The 14,212-nt window shown below is 35.7% G+C and overlaps 1 protein-coding gene across 1 annotated transcript in view; it reads left to right on the top strand.

Moving 5' to 3' along the window:
• LOC120421204 (uncharacterized) overlaps window positions 1–9,322 on the top strand; it is a 361,516-nt gene extending 352,194 nt beyond the window's left edge. Inside the window, exons 12-15 of the mRNA XM_052706357.1 lie at window positions 6–320; window positions 7,821–8,092; window positions 8,149–8,304; window positions 8,900–9,322. Coding sequence (XP_052562317.1) covers window positions 6–320; window positions 7,821–8,092; window positions 8,149–8,304; window positions 8,900–9,115 — 959 coding nt within the window. The 3' untranslated portion in view covers window positions 9,116–9,322. The remainder of the gene's footprint in view (window positions 1–5; window positions 321–7,820; window positions 8,093–8,148; window positions 8,305–8,899) is intronic.
• The last annotated feature ends 4,890 nt before the right edge of the window (window positions 9,323–14,212 follow it).

The raw sequence follows: 14,212 nt of genomic DNA, 5'->3' as shown, positions 1-14,212 counted from the left end.
AACAGTGGCCAACACGAACGCGTACGAGCTCAACAACCTGGACAACGATGCGCTGGACGCGCCGACGATGTACGCCCTCAAGGGCAGCACCGATCCGACTGTGGCCGCTTCCGGTTCCGGCAGCAGCGACCGGGACCAGTTTATGAGCCTGCCGTGCGAAACGTTCCTGGTGGCGTGCAAAACCGAACAGGACCTGAACGCGGACTCGACCGACGCGATCTACGTGAAGCACTTTGCCCACAAATCGCCACTTTATTCGTCGGTGAATGTTCCGTTGAAGGAGAACGTGAGCGAGGTGGTGGACGCGGTGGAGAAGGGAGGTGAGTGGGATGATTTTAAGGTGACAGTTTGACTTGATTTGTCGAGTTGTAGACTTGGAGAGTTGTGGACTTGAAGACTTGTAAACTTGAAGACTTGTAGACTTGGAGACTCGGAGACTTGTAGATTTGAAGACTTGAAGACTTTTAGACTTGAAAACTTGAAAACTTGAAGACTTGTAGACTTGAAGACTTGAAGACTTGTAGACTTGAAGACCTGAAGACTTGAAGACTTGAAGACTTGAAGACTTGAAGACTTGAAGACTTGTAGACTTGAAGACCTGAAGACTTGAAGACTTGAAGACTTGTAGACTTGAAGACCTGAAGACTTGAAGACTTGAAGACTTGAAGACTTGAAGACTTGAAGACTTGAAGACTTGAAGACTTGAAGACTTGTAGACTTGAAGACTTGAAGACTTGTAGACTTGAAGACCTGAAGACCTGAAGACTTGAAGACTTGAAGACTTGAAGACTTGAAGACTTGAAGACTTGTAGACTTGAAGACCTGAAGACTTGAAGACTTGAAGACTTGTAGACTTGAAGACCTGAAGACTTGAAGACTTGAAGACTTGAAGACTTGAAGACTTGAAGACTTGAAGACTTGAAGACTTGAAGACTTGAAGACTTGAAGACTTGAAGACTTGAAGACTTGAAGACTTGAAGACTTGTAAACTTGGAAACTTGAAGACTTGAAGACTTGAAGACTTGAAGATTTGGAGACTTGAAGACTTGAAGACTTGAAGACTTGAAGACTTGAAGACTTGAAGACTTGAAGACTTGTAGACTTGAAGACTTGAAGACTTGAAGACTTGAAGACTTGAAGACTTGAAGACTTGAAGACTTGAAGACTTGTAAACTTGGAAACTTGAAGACTTGAAGACTTGAAGACTTGAAGACTTGAAGACTTGAAGACTTGAAGACTTGAAGACTTGAAGACTTGAAGACTTGTAAACTTGGAAACTTGAAGACTTGAAGACTTGAAGACTTGAAGACTTGAAGACTTGAAGACTTGAAGACTTGAAGACTTGTAAACTTGGAAACTTGAAGACTTGAAGACTTGAAGACTTGAAGATTTGGAGACTTGAAGACTTGAAGACTTGAAGACTTGAAGACTTGGAGACTTGAAGACTTGAAGACTTGAAGACTTGGAGACTTGAAGACCTGAAGACTTGAAGACTTGAAGACTTGAAGACTTGAATACTTGAAGACTTGAAGACTTGAAGACTTGAAGACTTGAAGACTTGAAGACTTGAAGACTTGAAGACTTGAAGACTTGAAGACTTGAAGACTTGAAGACTTGAAGACTTGAAGACTTGAAGACTTGTAAACTTGGAAACTTGAAGACTTGAAGACTTGAAGACTTGAAGACTTGAAGACTTGAAGACTTGAAGACTTGAAGACTTGGAGACTTGAAGACTTGAAGACTTGAAAACTTGAAGACTTGAAGACTTGAAGACTTGAAGACTTGAAGACTTGGAGACTTGGAGACTTGAAGACTTGAAGACTTGAAGACTTGAAGACTTGGAGACTTGGAGACTTGAAGACTTGTACACTACTCTTCTTTACTCAAGATTGACAAACTGGCAACACTGATTGACAGTAATTAGTTAATATTTCCCCCTGCCATTATCACAACCTCAAAAAACAACTCTTGGAAGTGCTCAATTTTTGCTTGTCACTTTGATTTAAGAAAGAGAGCACCACGAAATTGTGTGCGATCATGTAATTATCGTCCGATTCAATCGGTCTCCTCAACGAGCAAGAGAAAGAAAAAGGAAAGCTCAGCAAAAGAAGAAGGACAACTTTTCGGCCAAAGTTTCCCATCGAACAGAGAGGAGAAGACGCCCAACCCGGAAATTGGCGAATATTCTGCTTGGCTGGCCTCTATCTCAATTTCACTTTGTTGTAGCTGGGACCATTTCCCAGGGAACTATACATGCTAAGGTTGAACAATTTGAGGATGGAACAAGAGCGGTTGGAGGGAATCACCCGGAAGTGTGAAAACTTTGCACAATTTCTCGCAAGATAAGAGTCGACATCATTTAAATAAATTTACAATTCCCACGGTAGCAGTTTTCTTGTCGGATTTTAAGGAGGAAGGAAAATTCAAGGTGGTGGGGGCCAGATCAGAATAAAACTTTTTATCGTGTCTTTTGAGGGGAAAGCGACTCGGATAGTTTCCACACAAAAAGGAGAGAAGAAGGATGAATCGATTCTTTGGGGAAAAGTTTCACTCTTTTCTGAGAATGCACAAAAAAAGGATTCCCAAAACTTTTTGATTCAAAGCCTGACTGAATCTGGAAACACTGGCAAATGATTCAAAGAAAGTGGAACTTACAGCGCCAGGAGGAGCGACCCATTGCCGGTGACCGGAAACCATGAAATACTTTTTAACGAGTTTATTTGAAAAGGTTGATTCGACCGAACCGAACAGAAACTGTGTGCCTGTGGGCGACGAAGGAGAAAAATTGGAAACTTTTGGGGACTGGGAAATTGCTGGGCTCCATCGGCCATGAAGCTACAGTCGACTCCTACCATGGGTAAAATGGGAGAAATACAATCGAGAGTCTGGCATTGACACTGATTGCTTTAATTGGTTCGGCAAAGAATGGATTGGTTTATCCGTTTGGCAACCGATTTGGGGAAGCAAACTTGAACTTTGCGGAGGGATTTGCTTTCTACTTGTGTCATTTTTGCATGACTTAATTCTATTTGCAAAAACTCGAGGTTGTCAACTCTTTATTCAATTGAATCTTTTGAATTTTTTGACAAATGTATGTAATAAGGCGATAAGGGAAAGAAGAAAACTGTGATTTTTCAGTCAAAACAGCAATTCTGTGGAAAAGTTTGAATTTATCTTTTAAAACAACTTTTACTTAACGTCATCCTCTTAAATCTTGAAAACCATCATCACAACCTAGCAGGGCAGTATGAACCCTATGAACCACATCAGCATTCGTGATTAAAAGCTCCATAATTCCGACAGATGGCGCAAAGCATCGAAGAATGGCGACTCAAATTTTCTCTGTTCGGTTATAAAGAAAAGCAAACTTAAAATTGAATTTACAGCTCTTAGAACAACTTTTGAGAAAAAATTCAAATAGTACGAGTGTAAACTTTTTGCCCTCAATAAATTAACGCAATAAAAAAGATTTTGAAAAAAAATAATTATGAGAAAAAATATTGTTTAAAATGATAGAGAATTTGCAGCAAAGCTAAAAGACGCGTGTCGCCACCTATGAACAAATAGCGTAAACCTATGATTTTTAGAAAAAATGTGTTTTTTCCTTCCTAATCAACATTTTTATAAAACTTATGCCGGATTCGGATGAGAAAAATTATTTCCAACAATTTGGTGTATAACTTTCCAATATTTGTTTGATTTTTCTATGAGAAAACTGTAGATTTAGAAAAAGATAGTAATTTGGACTATTTGGCAAGAAAGTCTGTCAAAAATCAATACAAATTGTTGAATATACGTTAACACATCTGTTATCAACTATATAACGGTTTATTTCATTGATATATACGGGGAAACTCATTTTTTCGTGTTCCAAAACATGTTTTTTAAAGAAAAAGGTCACAAATTGTTGCGCGCCCAAAAGTTGATGTTCATTATTTTAAAGCAAAAAATTTTTCTCGTCTTTTGCAACTAGTTTCATGAAGATTGATGCAGGGAATCATGAGAAATAAGCGATTTTGTTCTTTAATCGACAGAAAGGCATACGACTTTAGGCAAGTAACCTCATTTTGGCGCCACCTACATTTGAAACGCAGTCGCACTGCAAAACCTCAATAGAGCATCAAAAGTTAACAAAGTATCTGCTCGAATTTTTGCTCAAAAGTTGTTTTGAACGCTGGAATTTAACAAAACAGAATTCGCATACATAACCTCAAAGGGCAAAAATTCCAATCGACATCCTTCGCTCTGTTCTGCTACTCAACACTAGGTGTCCCATATCGTTTAGCTTATGAATGCCAATATGAACCACAACATTGGAGTCAAATGCACCGCTTAAATTCGGTTTTTACTAGTAACCACTAGATGCAACTGTTGTTCCTACACAGAATCGTCACAGCGGTTTGTTTTGGCTCAGCCCCATTAATTACCAAAAAAAATATTTTTTAAAAACTATTTATTTAATTTTTGTTCTCATATTTCTACAATGGACAAACCGTAAGAATCAACACTAACAGCATAAAAAAGATGCAAGTGATTATGCCACACATGACCAATGTGACAAAGATCTTTGCAAAAAGCTCTTGAAATGAAATCTTTTTTAAGGCAATGCAAATTTGATTTGATTTTTGTCGGAAATTCTCCCAAAAAAAGGAACCACAATTTATATTTTTAAATAAATAAAAAAACACATTTCAAACATGTATAATTGACTGAAAACTATATTAAAAACATTGTATAAGGCTAGTACAGAGTTCGGAAGAAACGTAAAACTCCAAATAAAAAACGCTCTGGAAACGGTCTAGGTACGGCGCTTGTTTGAAATATGTTTTGATGAAAATTCAAATAATTGGATTTGCTTTTTTGAATGCGACTGAAATTAACAATTGTTGAAATAACATTGTTTTTGATATAATAATATTGAAAATTCTAAATTGGGTCCTAAAGCCCTATGTAAATTTTTATGTAAAACGGTAAAAATCACGATTAAAAGCCTTTTCTGATCACTTTTTTTTCATTTTAATGCAAAAAAATCAAATGGACAAGACAACATTTTTTCGATGGATCAACGCTTGGAACGAGCTGGACCTATTCTGTCAAGAAGGGTCATGAAGTTATTTTTTTATTGATTTTAAAATCCATTTTAAATGCTTTGCGGTCGAACAAGAGGTCATTGTACTCAGAAAAATAAGTTTTATCGTTGGGAACAATAATATCCCAAATTTAAGCTTAAATTTAGGACCCTATTGCCTTCAAAATCTAAAAACGCAGAACCTTAAAATGCCAAAAATTAAAAAAAAAATGTTTTTTGTTCAAAATTAAAGAAAATTGGAAAAAGCCAATAACAATAATTTAGATTTCTGAAAAAAAAATAAAATTCAAAATTTGATAAGTTATTAGAAATACAATAATACAAACATTCAAAAAATTAAAACTAAAAAATTCTAAGGTTTAAAAAAATAAGAAAAAAATGATCAGGAATTTAAAAATTCAAAATCACAAATACAGTTCTGACTCGATTATCCGAAACCTCGATTATCCAAAGTTTTGATTATCCGAAGTACGATTATCCGAAGGTTAGTATGGGACTTCGAATAATCAAATCACGAACAAAAAAACTCTCACTTGTTTTACTTTAAATATCAAATTTGAGTTCTGCAACCTTATTTTTGTCAACTTTGAATTGTTGAATGGCTTGTATTTTTTCAATACTTCATCACCGCCATTTTGTCCGCCATCTTGGATTTAAAAACTTTAAATCATTTTAGAGTAGTTAAGGGTCACTTAAGCTCAACAATAAAAAAAAAGAAAACGAAAAAAAAGTCTTTGATTCAATTATCCGAAGTAAAATTAATCAAGTCGGATAATCAAGTTAAAAAGTTTACTAAAATTTTAAAAAAAATAATTTCTAAAATTCAAGAATTTCAAAACAATTTAAATAATTACAATTTTAATATTTGGAAATTGAAATGCAAAAATTTTAAACTAAAAAAATAAAAAATAAATGGAAACTTCGACATTCAAAAATAAAAAAATGCAAAATTTTTAGATCGAAAATCCGCCAATTCAAATATGTAAAAATTAAAAACAAAAAAAAATTCCTTAATTCTGACTTTCTGAAATTTTGGAATTAAAAGAATTAAAAATAAAGGGTTGAATTATATGAAGACCTCACCCCAATTTAATTCCGGATAATCGGAAAAAGATTTATTTTTATTTCTCTCAAAATTTGGATCTCTATCCTAAAATAAGACTATAAAAATGTCCCAAAATTATCTGATTTTCTGTTATCTTTAAAAAAATGAAATTTAAAAATAATAAACTTAAGAACTTTATTTAATAATAAGGAAGTTTGAGAAATTTGAAAATTTATAAATTATGAACAAGTTTTTTTACGTTTCTAAAATTTGATGTTTCGATTTACTGAATTCACTTAGATGTAAGGGCATTTCTCCCATGAATGAGCAAATTTGTTTGATTTTTTTTATTTAGATAAAATTTGGTGTGACTTTGTATCACCAAAGAAGACATTTGGCATCAATACTTCGTCCATACAAGTCTCCATATAACTTGGGCAGCTTTTAGAAGACAAAAATGATTTTTTTTTAGGTGTAGCAAAAGTTGGTCAAAATTCATTTTTCGAAAAAAAACTTTTCTCTGGAAACCACAAAAATAATATGTTTTGTTATTTTTATTTAGATCTAAAATTTAAATTCTTCACGCAAAAATACAAAAAAATTGATATTGTGCACCGTTTTTAGTTTTTTTTTACCTGTATATGTTAAGACCATGTTAAAAAAATCACGGAAATCAGAAAATTTGCTTCAAAATTAGTTTTTTTCTACATCCCCTAAACAATGTGAAATTCAAGTAACGATAACTAAGCAACTATGCAACAGATTTTCAATGCCGAAAAATATTACCATCGAGAATAAAATTATTTTCTATTTCCGACCACATCAAATGTTATAGTTGATTTCACAATTCTGATTTTTTTTCGAGAGATCGAACCGTTTTACGATGCTTTAATTGTTAACATTGAAATTGGATGTTAATTGTTGAAATATCGTTATCACACACCCAACCGGCGGTCGCATGATTCTGATGCATGGCGGCATGAAAATATATAAGAATCTGCATGAAATCTGTCCTCATGCATTTTTTTGCGATATAGGGGTATGACATTTTTGCCCGTTGCCGACAATTATCGACATTACCGACGGCTATTTGGTTGTATTGAACAAAAAAATCTTACCAGAACGAGGATTGAACCATCAACTTCTTGGTTGTTGATCCGACACGCTACCACCGCGCCATGGACGCTTGATGAATTGAGAGGGACAGAGCACCAACACATTCTTCTCTCTGAAGTTTTGCTCGGGGACGCGCTAGCATTATATGTGTTGGTGAGAACTGCAGATCGCTGACATGTTTACACGCGGGCAAAAATGAGCTATGAGCTTGCTGCAAAAACTGTTATAAAATGTAACATTTTCTGCAGCAAATCCACTGTTGCAGATTCCGATATATATTGTTCCTTAGGGTGCAGTTTTAGAAAATCAAGATCTTTTTGAAAAATAGACAACATTCCCGTTTGAATTTATCCAACTTATGTCATAAGCTAAAAATGAGTATTTTCAAAAAAGCTTATTCTAAGCAAATTTTTTTTTTGGGAAAAGCCGAATAAAAAATGGGTATCCTTTTTAAGGTTATTTTTTAATGTCCTGAGCAATACCTATAACTTTGCCGAAGACACCATATCGATCCGTTCAAAAATAATAAAAAATCTTAAATGTATTTTCTCTCTATCCTCCCTCCCCCAGGCAAAAAGAGCCTCATGAAGTGGAAGGGCGCCACCCTGACGTCGGACGAGGACGACGAAAGCACGGCCAGCCCCGCCCAGCACCAATCCATGGACGGGTCGTCCCCCTCGCTAACGGGGTCGTCCTTCCCCACCAGCTCGACGCCGGACGCCGAATCGAGCCTGGCGGCAACGTTCGGAACGACCACCGGCAGCACCACCACGCCGACCACCGAGCGGGAACTGGACACGGCCAACGACGACGGCGGCGGCCTGGACGGTGACGGGAATAAGGTTGGAATCACTTATAAACTCTTTGAAAAAAATGTGAACAATTTTGTGATTGACAGATTTTCACCGTCGAGCTGAACAAGGGCTGGAACAGCCGGCTCGGGTTCAGCCTGAAGCAGGATCCGGACAGCAGGCGGCCGGCGATCAGTGCGATCTACAGCGAGAGTGTCGCCGCCAAGGACGGACGGCTGCGGGTCGGCGATCAGCTGCTGACGGTGAGTTTTGACCAGTCTTCCCGAAACGCGCGCACGCCGTACACGCCGTACAAGTTTTCAGTGCAGATGAACCTCAAACACACCAGGCTACCATGTTCGAGTTCTCCCCGCACGGCGCACTCAAGTTTACACGCGGTGTAAACACGGGGTGCACACCTCGGGTACAACGCCGTGCGAGCGAAGAGCGTATAAAGAGACGAAAAAATGACTGCTTCTCACTCTCTCTATGGTAAACACTGTAGCGTGACTGCAGCGGAGAATGAAACACCACTTTACAGCAGAGGGAGCGTGAGGGAAATATTTTTGTCTCTTTTTTGCGTCGTCGGCCTGCACGGGGTTTGTACCCGAGGTGCAAGGTTCGGTTTAAACTTGAGGTTCGTGTACGGGTACAGCCTGTACACGGCAGAGTTTAGGTTTGCTTGTACGCGTGCACACGCGGTGCTGGTGTTTGATCGAGTACAGAAAACAGAGAACGCGGTTGAACGCGGTGCACGGGGATCACTGGTTTTGACGTTTATCTAGCATGCCATGCAAAATTACCTCTACCCTTGTATCTATGACAACAACATGACAACAAATAACAAACAATCCGCAGGTCAACGACGAATCGGTGGAATCGATGTCCACCGGCCAGGTGATCGACCTGCTCCGCATCATTCGGGGCTCAATCTGTCTGCGGTTGGTTCGCATCGCCGTCCATCCGACCATCGACGCGGACATCATCCTCGAGGAGCAGCAGCCCAACCATTCCGAACAGCCAGAGTGTGGCGAAAACGTCGACCAAATCGAAGGGGAAACGGTCCAAGAGTAAGAAGAAGACTTTTGTAGAATTCCAGGTTGAACGCTCTCGTGAAAAAATAAGGTAAGCGAAAATTTGTCCCGAATTGTAGTGAAATCGTTTGGTTAACAAAACTGTGAGCAAGTCGAAATTAGTCAAAATAATATATTGAAAATAAAATATCTTTGAAAGTTTAAATCGAGCACTGTCGAAGGCGACTTCTTCCCTAAAACAATTAAACTTAAAAAAAAAATATCGAGAGCGACTAACAAAACAGGAGTACTTATACGAAAAGATAATTCATAATTCCACGACATTTAACGTAATGATCGAAATGCATTTGTTGTTTGATTAAGAAAGTAAACCTAGCTAAATAAATAAATTGAAGAGAAAAGCAAGAAATGAAAATAGTGTAGCGAAATTCGAAGTGATTTTAATCGAGTAAATAAATACCAAAAACAAAAATAAAGTTTATAAAACAAAAAAGCGAGCAAAGCGAAAACGAAAAGTTGTAAAATGAGTAAAAACAAACAAAAACCGATAAAATTTTATCACACGAAAAGTTAGCACGTTTCAATTGTAAGAAGAAAAAAATATTACCAAAACAATTAGCGAATATGGAAGGATTAAATCTGTCTGCCAGCCAGCGAAGAGTCTAATAAACAAATTAAACATTTATGAATAAAAAAAAGTCAAGTATTTATAGAAAAAAAGTGTAAAATAACGTGTTTTTTTAATGGGATTTGACGAATATCACAGCCAGCCGTTTACAGCCGAATGATTGTGGTAAGTACAAAGTAGTTCGGGAAGTATTTGTAACGTTTCTCAATTGTTATCAATTCTTCAGTTTTTTTGAAAATTATGAAATTTCAAATCTTCATTTAAAAATCGGGTTTGAACATATTTTGATAGTTTTTCCTTCCTAAATTGAATTGGTCATCATTTTGCTGTTTAAAAAAATCTGAATAAGTACAAGCTAAAATTAAAGCATAGAAAATTCCTCCAAATTCTGCCTATCTTAAGGTGAACCGGAACGCCAGTTCTGCCCATAATTGAAAATTCGGCTATTATGCCAAATCAAGTATTCCGAGAAAAACGCGTTTTAGTGTTTGTCACAAAATCTCCGTCAAGGCAATTTCCCATAAGAGTGGCATATTAGCCGTTTGGTTTTTGGCATCGGCAGCCAAGTCTAAACACTATTTCAGTGAAATTCAAGTTCCAGGAGATGCGTTGGAACATCCTCTACCGCCTGGTGCTAATATCTCGTTTTTGCCAAAAGTGGATATTAGCCGTTTTTTCAATGGTGGGCAGAGTTCTTGTACAACTTCCGTTCAACTGAAATCAATTTCAGTTCTCGACAGGTTGCTTGCAATCTTTTTATTTATCATCTACAGCAAACAAAACTTGTTAAAGCTACAGCGTTTTCCTTAAAGGTGCTTCCAATAACTCGAGTCGAGATTGCAATATGGCGCTGCCTTCCCGTTTCACCTTACAAATTTCAATATTTTTCTTTTTGCATGAACTTTGATGATTTTTCCTAAAGCTTATGTTTTGAAGTTATGTTGAATCACCAAATCTTCTAAATACAGTTTTGATGTTAAATCGAATTTACAATTGAGTGCTGAAAAGCTCATATTTTCATTTACTAAGTTTACTCATTTTCTATTTAAAACATGTAAACACAACTATCAACTTAAAAATTTAGTTAGTAATTTTCTGCAATTTTGCATACTTTTCCAAGATTTTTAATTTTATGCATTTGATTTAGATTTCTGATTCTTCGGCAGAGCTGTAAGAAAAAAAATCCTGATTTTTAATAAACTTTTTATTACAAAAAAAAATCAAAATACAGTCAGCAGACCAAAACCCGAAGTCAAGCATTATGACTTTAGGTCCTAAAAATAGTAGGGTCAACAGAAAAGATGCATTTGGCATGCTATTGACAAATTATCTCAAAAGTATTCCGAATTTGTGGGTGTTCCGAATATGTGGGATGACTGTACGCATTTTTAGGTGATTTATTTTACTTATTTTTTTTTGAATTTTTTTGGAATGGGCTAAAATCACTTATTAAGATGAGACTAACCTTGCCACATTCGGTGATTATTTTCAGTGTTTGATTTTTTATTGAAGGTTGAAGATACCGTAAATCAAAATCCCTTTCGATCAATAGCTGTACACTTCTTGGAGAGCATTTGGTGATAATATGAACAAAAAAATAAAAAAATATAAATATTAAAATAACAAGCCATAAACACAAAGATTTGACGTTTTGCTATACTTAACAAACACTACAAGATGCTTTAACCCGATTTTGGAAACTCGCTTCCGTTTCCCGGATATCGCAATACACACTTGTGACATAGACCAATTTATCATCAAAATGATCGTGCACACTTGTGACACGTCATACATGTTGTTGGAAAATGTGGAAAATTTTTCTTGTTTTTCACAAATTTATGTTGATACACATTTTCTGAAGGCAATGCAATCTTTTGTTTTTGAAAATATACTGATTAAGTCGGTTAAACTATTGATTTAAGCCTATTTTAGTTTGTATGGGAATTCTGTGCACACTTGTGACACGTAGTACAATTTTACTTTCGAAACACACTTGTGACACGTGCTTTTCAGATTTTTGATTACATAATTTACTGTATCTTTTAACTGGTGCAACCAAATTAGTTGAAACTTGGAGCGTTTGTTAAGCGATAGTATACGAACCGATTGCATAAAAAAGTTTTGCTATACCAATCATAGTTTTGAAAATATTTATCATCAAAGTTTAAAAATCGATTTTCTCGAAAAGTACTAAATGGTCGTTGTCACAAGATAGCACACAGCTGACGACATAATTTTTAGTCTTCAAGCGGAATCGTCGTCGACTTTCTTCGCCTTATTATCACTGAACCACGGCGCGATATTGTTCTCACATTTTTTGAGCTTCAACGACCGATTGTTATTCACGCACTTATAAAAATACTTGTTCTGTTTCGCGGCTTTGTGAAAAATACACGTGTGTTGGCTGATACAATGACTTTTTCGGTCATCGTATGCTCGCAAGGTAAATGAAATAGAAAAAGAGAAAAAATGGGATAAGTACAATCTAAAATAAAATTGAACACAGAAAGAAAGAATACAGAAACCTTATTTTGCAACTAGACAGAACTACCAACTTGTAACGAGAAGTTTACAAGAAAACAACTGAAGTTGTGAAATATGGGACAAGACAAACAAACTTGAATAGTTAATATATATAATAAAACAGATGGAACGTACCTTTAATCATATTAATAACAGTTATGCCCAAATTTCTTACCATTTTTTTTCAGCAGTTACATTTCTACAATAATGTATTGCGATTCCAAGTTTGAAGAATAGAGTAGTTAAAGTTTGTGAGGTAAGGGACAAGTTATAGCAATAGCAAAATAAATAGATGGATAGATTTTACTAAATTTTATCTTAAAATAATAGGAAAAATCTAGCTTGTTTTGAAAATAGCCAATGCACCAATTGCAAACATACAGCATTTCACGTTCACACCGTATGGAGTAAGTGTGATAAACTATATGTCCACATTCGGAGCATCACCTTTTTCAAAATACAGGAAATGATAGAAGGAAGACCCCATTATGTAGAACGGAAGGCCTCTGCAACACTTAGAACAGTCTGAGTTACTCAGATCAGACATCCTCTGAAATAAGAGAGAAAGACAAATATTAAAATTGTGGTATTATCACTAAATCCTATCATCCTTTCACCCCCCAAGACATGGTCTATCCTTCGTGCCTTCGTGTCTTGGGTGATGGCGAATTCTACCTAGAATTCACAACAGGACCCCCCTCGGCTCCAGTTTACAACATGACAGCGACGAGAACACAGCCGAATGGGAGTTGACAGTATCAAATGCATGCTATACCCTTTGCTTTGCTGGATACTTACTAATAGCAAAGGGCCAGAGTCCTGCGACTCTCAGCAATCGTGAATACTGCCCATTTGCCACAACAAGCCATAAACACAAAAACTTCAGATAAAATTTGTACCAGCCTAAATCATAGACAAAAACGATAATTTGGTTTGTTATTTTAGAAAAATTGATTACTGGAAAATGATTGTAAAAAACATTATGCAAGGCACAAAATACCAAGGGGTGATACAAAATGTCCAGTGCGCAAATTTATAATAAGTTCAAACTTGTTTTGTTTTAACTTATTTTTATCCGCTATATTTACGACTAATCTTTCTCAATTTATTAAGATTTTAATAATTTAAACCCCAAAATGATATCAGTAAAAGAAGTGACATAAAATTAGTTTGTTTGGATCGTTTTCAGGAAAAGGGAAATTTTAGGTTTAGGCAAAATAACAGTAAAAACATTTATTTTAACTATCAGTGTTCATGAATCCGGCAAATTATTTGAACTAAATCAAAAACTTAATTTTTTTTCCTTGCGTTTACACAATATGTTTATCGCAATCTAATTATTTTTTAATAGAGATGTAAAAATAAAATGCTCCAGCTGCACGTTTTCTTTCATTGATGTTTTGAATGACGTAACATGCTCAAACACATTTCTAGAGTTTTATTTTTTTTTTTAAATCCTATGAACAAAATTGGAATTTTTTGCCTTTTGAGCGTTTTTGTATACCCCTGACTAAAGGCGGTTTTAAAAGCACCCAAAAAGATAAAATTTAATATTTTGTTTATGACCCTTAAAAAAACTCTAGATTTAATTAATCATGACATCTTACAATCTAAGCTAGTTTCGCAGGAAATTGCAGTGGATTATCTGCATTTAAAATACATTGTACTGAACAATATCATCAAAAAATACTATTTTTTGTGACAGCTGCTACAAACACTTGTTATCTTATGGTTTGTTCAACTGTTTGAACTCCAAAATGAAAAAAAAAATCGAATTTGAATGCAACGATTGTTTCTAATTTCTCGGATTACTAGGCTTCTACGAAATCGTGAGAACTCACTAGCCCTAGTCTTTTGAATGGTATTTTGAGGCATTTTTGAAGAGGCGCCAAAGACATTGGAAAAAGGTGATATTCTTGTTAAAAGAACTATTAGCTTAAACTTAGTATTCTATTGCTTGAATTTTCAAAAATTGATTACTTCAAA

The sequence above is a fragment of the Culex pipiens genome, chromosome 1, assembly GCF_016801865.2.
Source record: "Culex pipiens pallens isolate TS chromosome 1, TS_CPP_V2, whole genome shotgun sequence".
Taxonomy (NCBI): Eukaryota; Metazoa; Arthropoda; class Insecta; order Diptera; family Culicidae; genus Culex; species Culex pipiens.
This window is presented reverse-complemented; position numbering and strand designations above follow the sequence as displayed.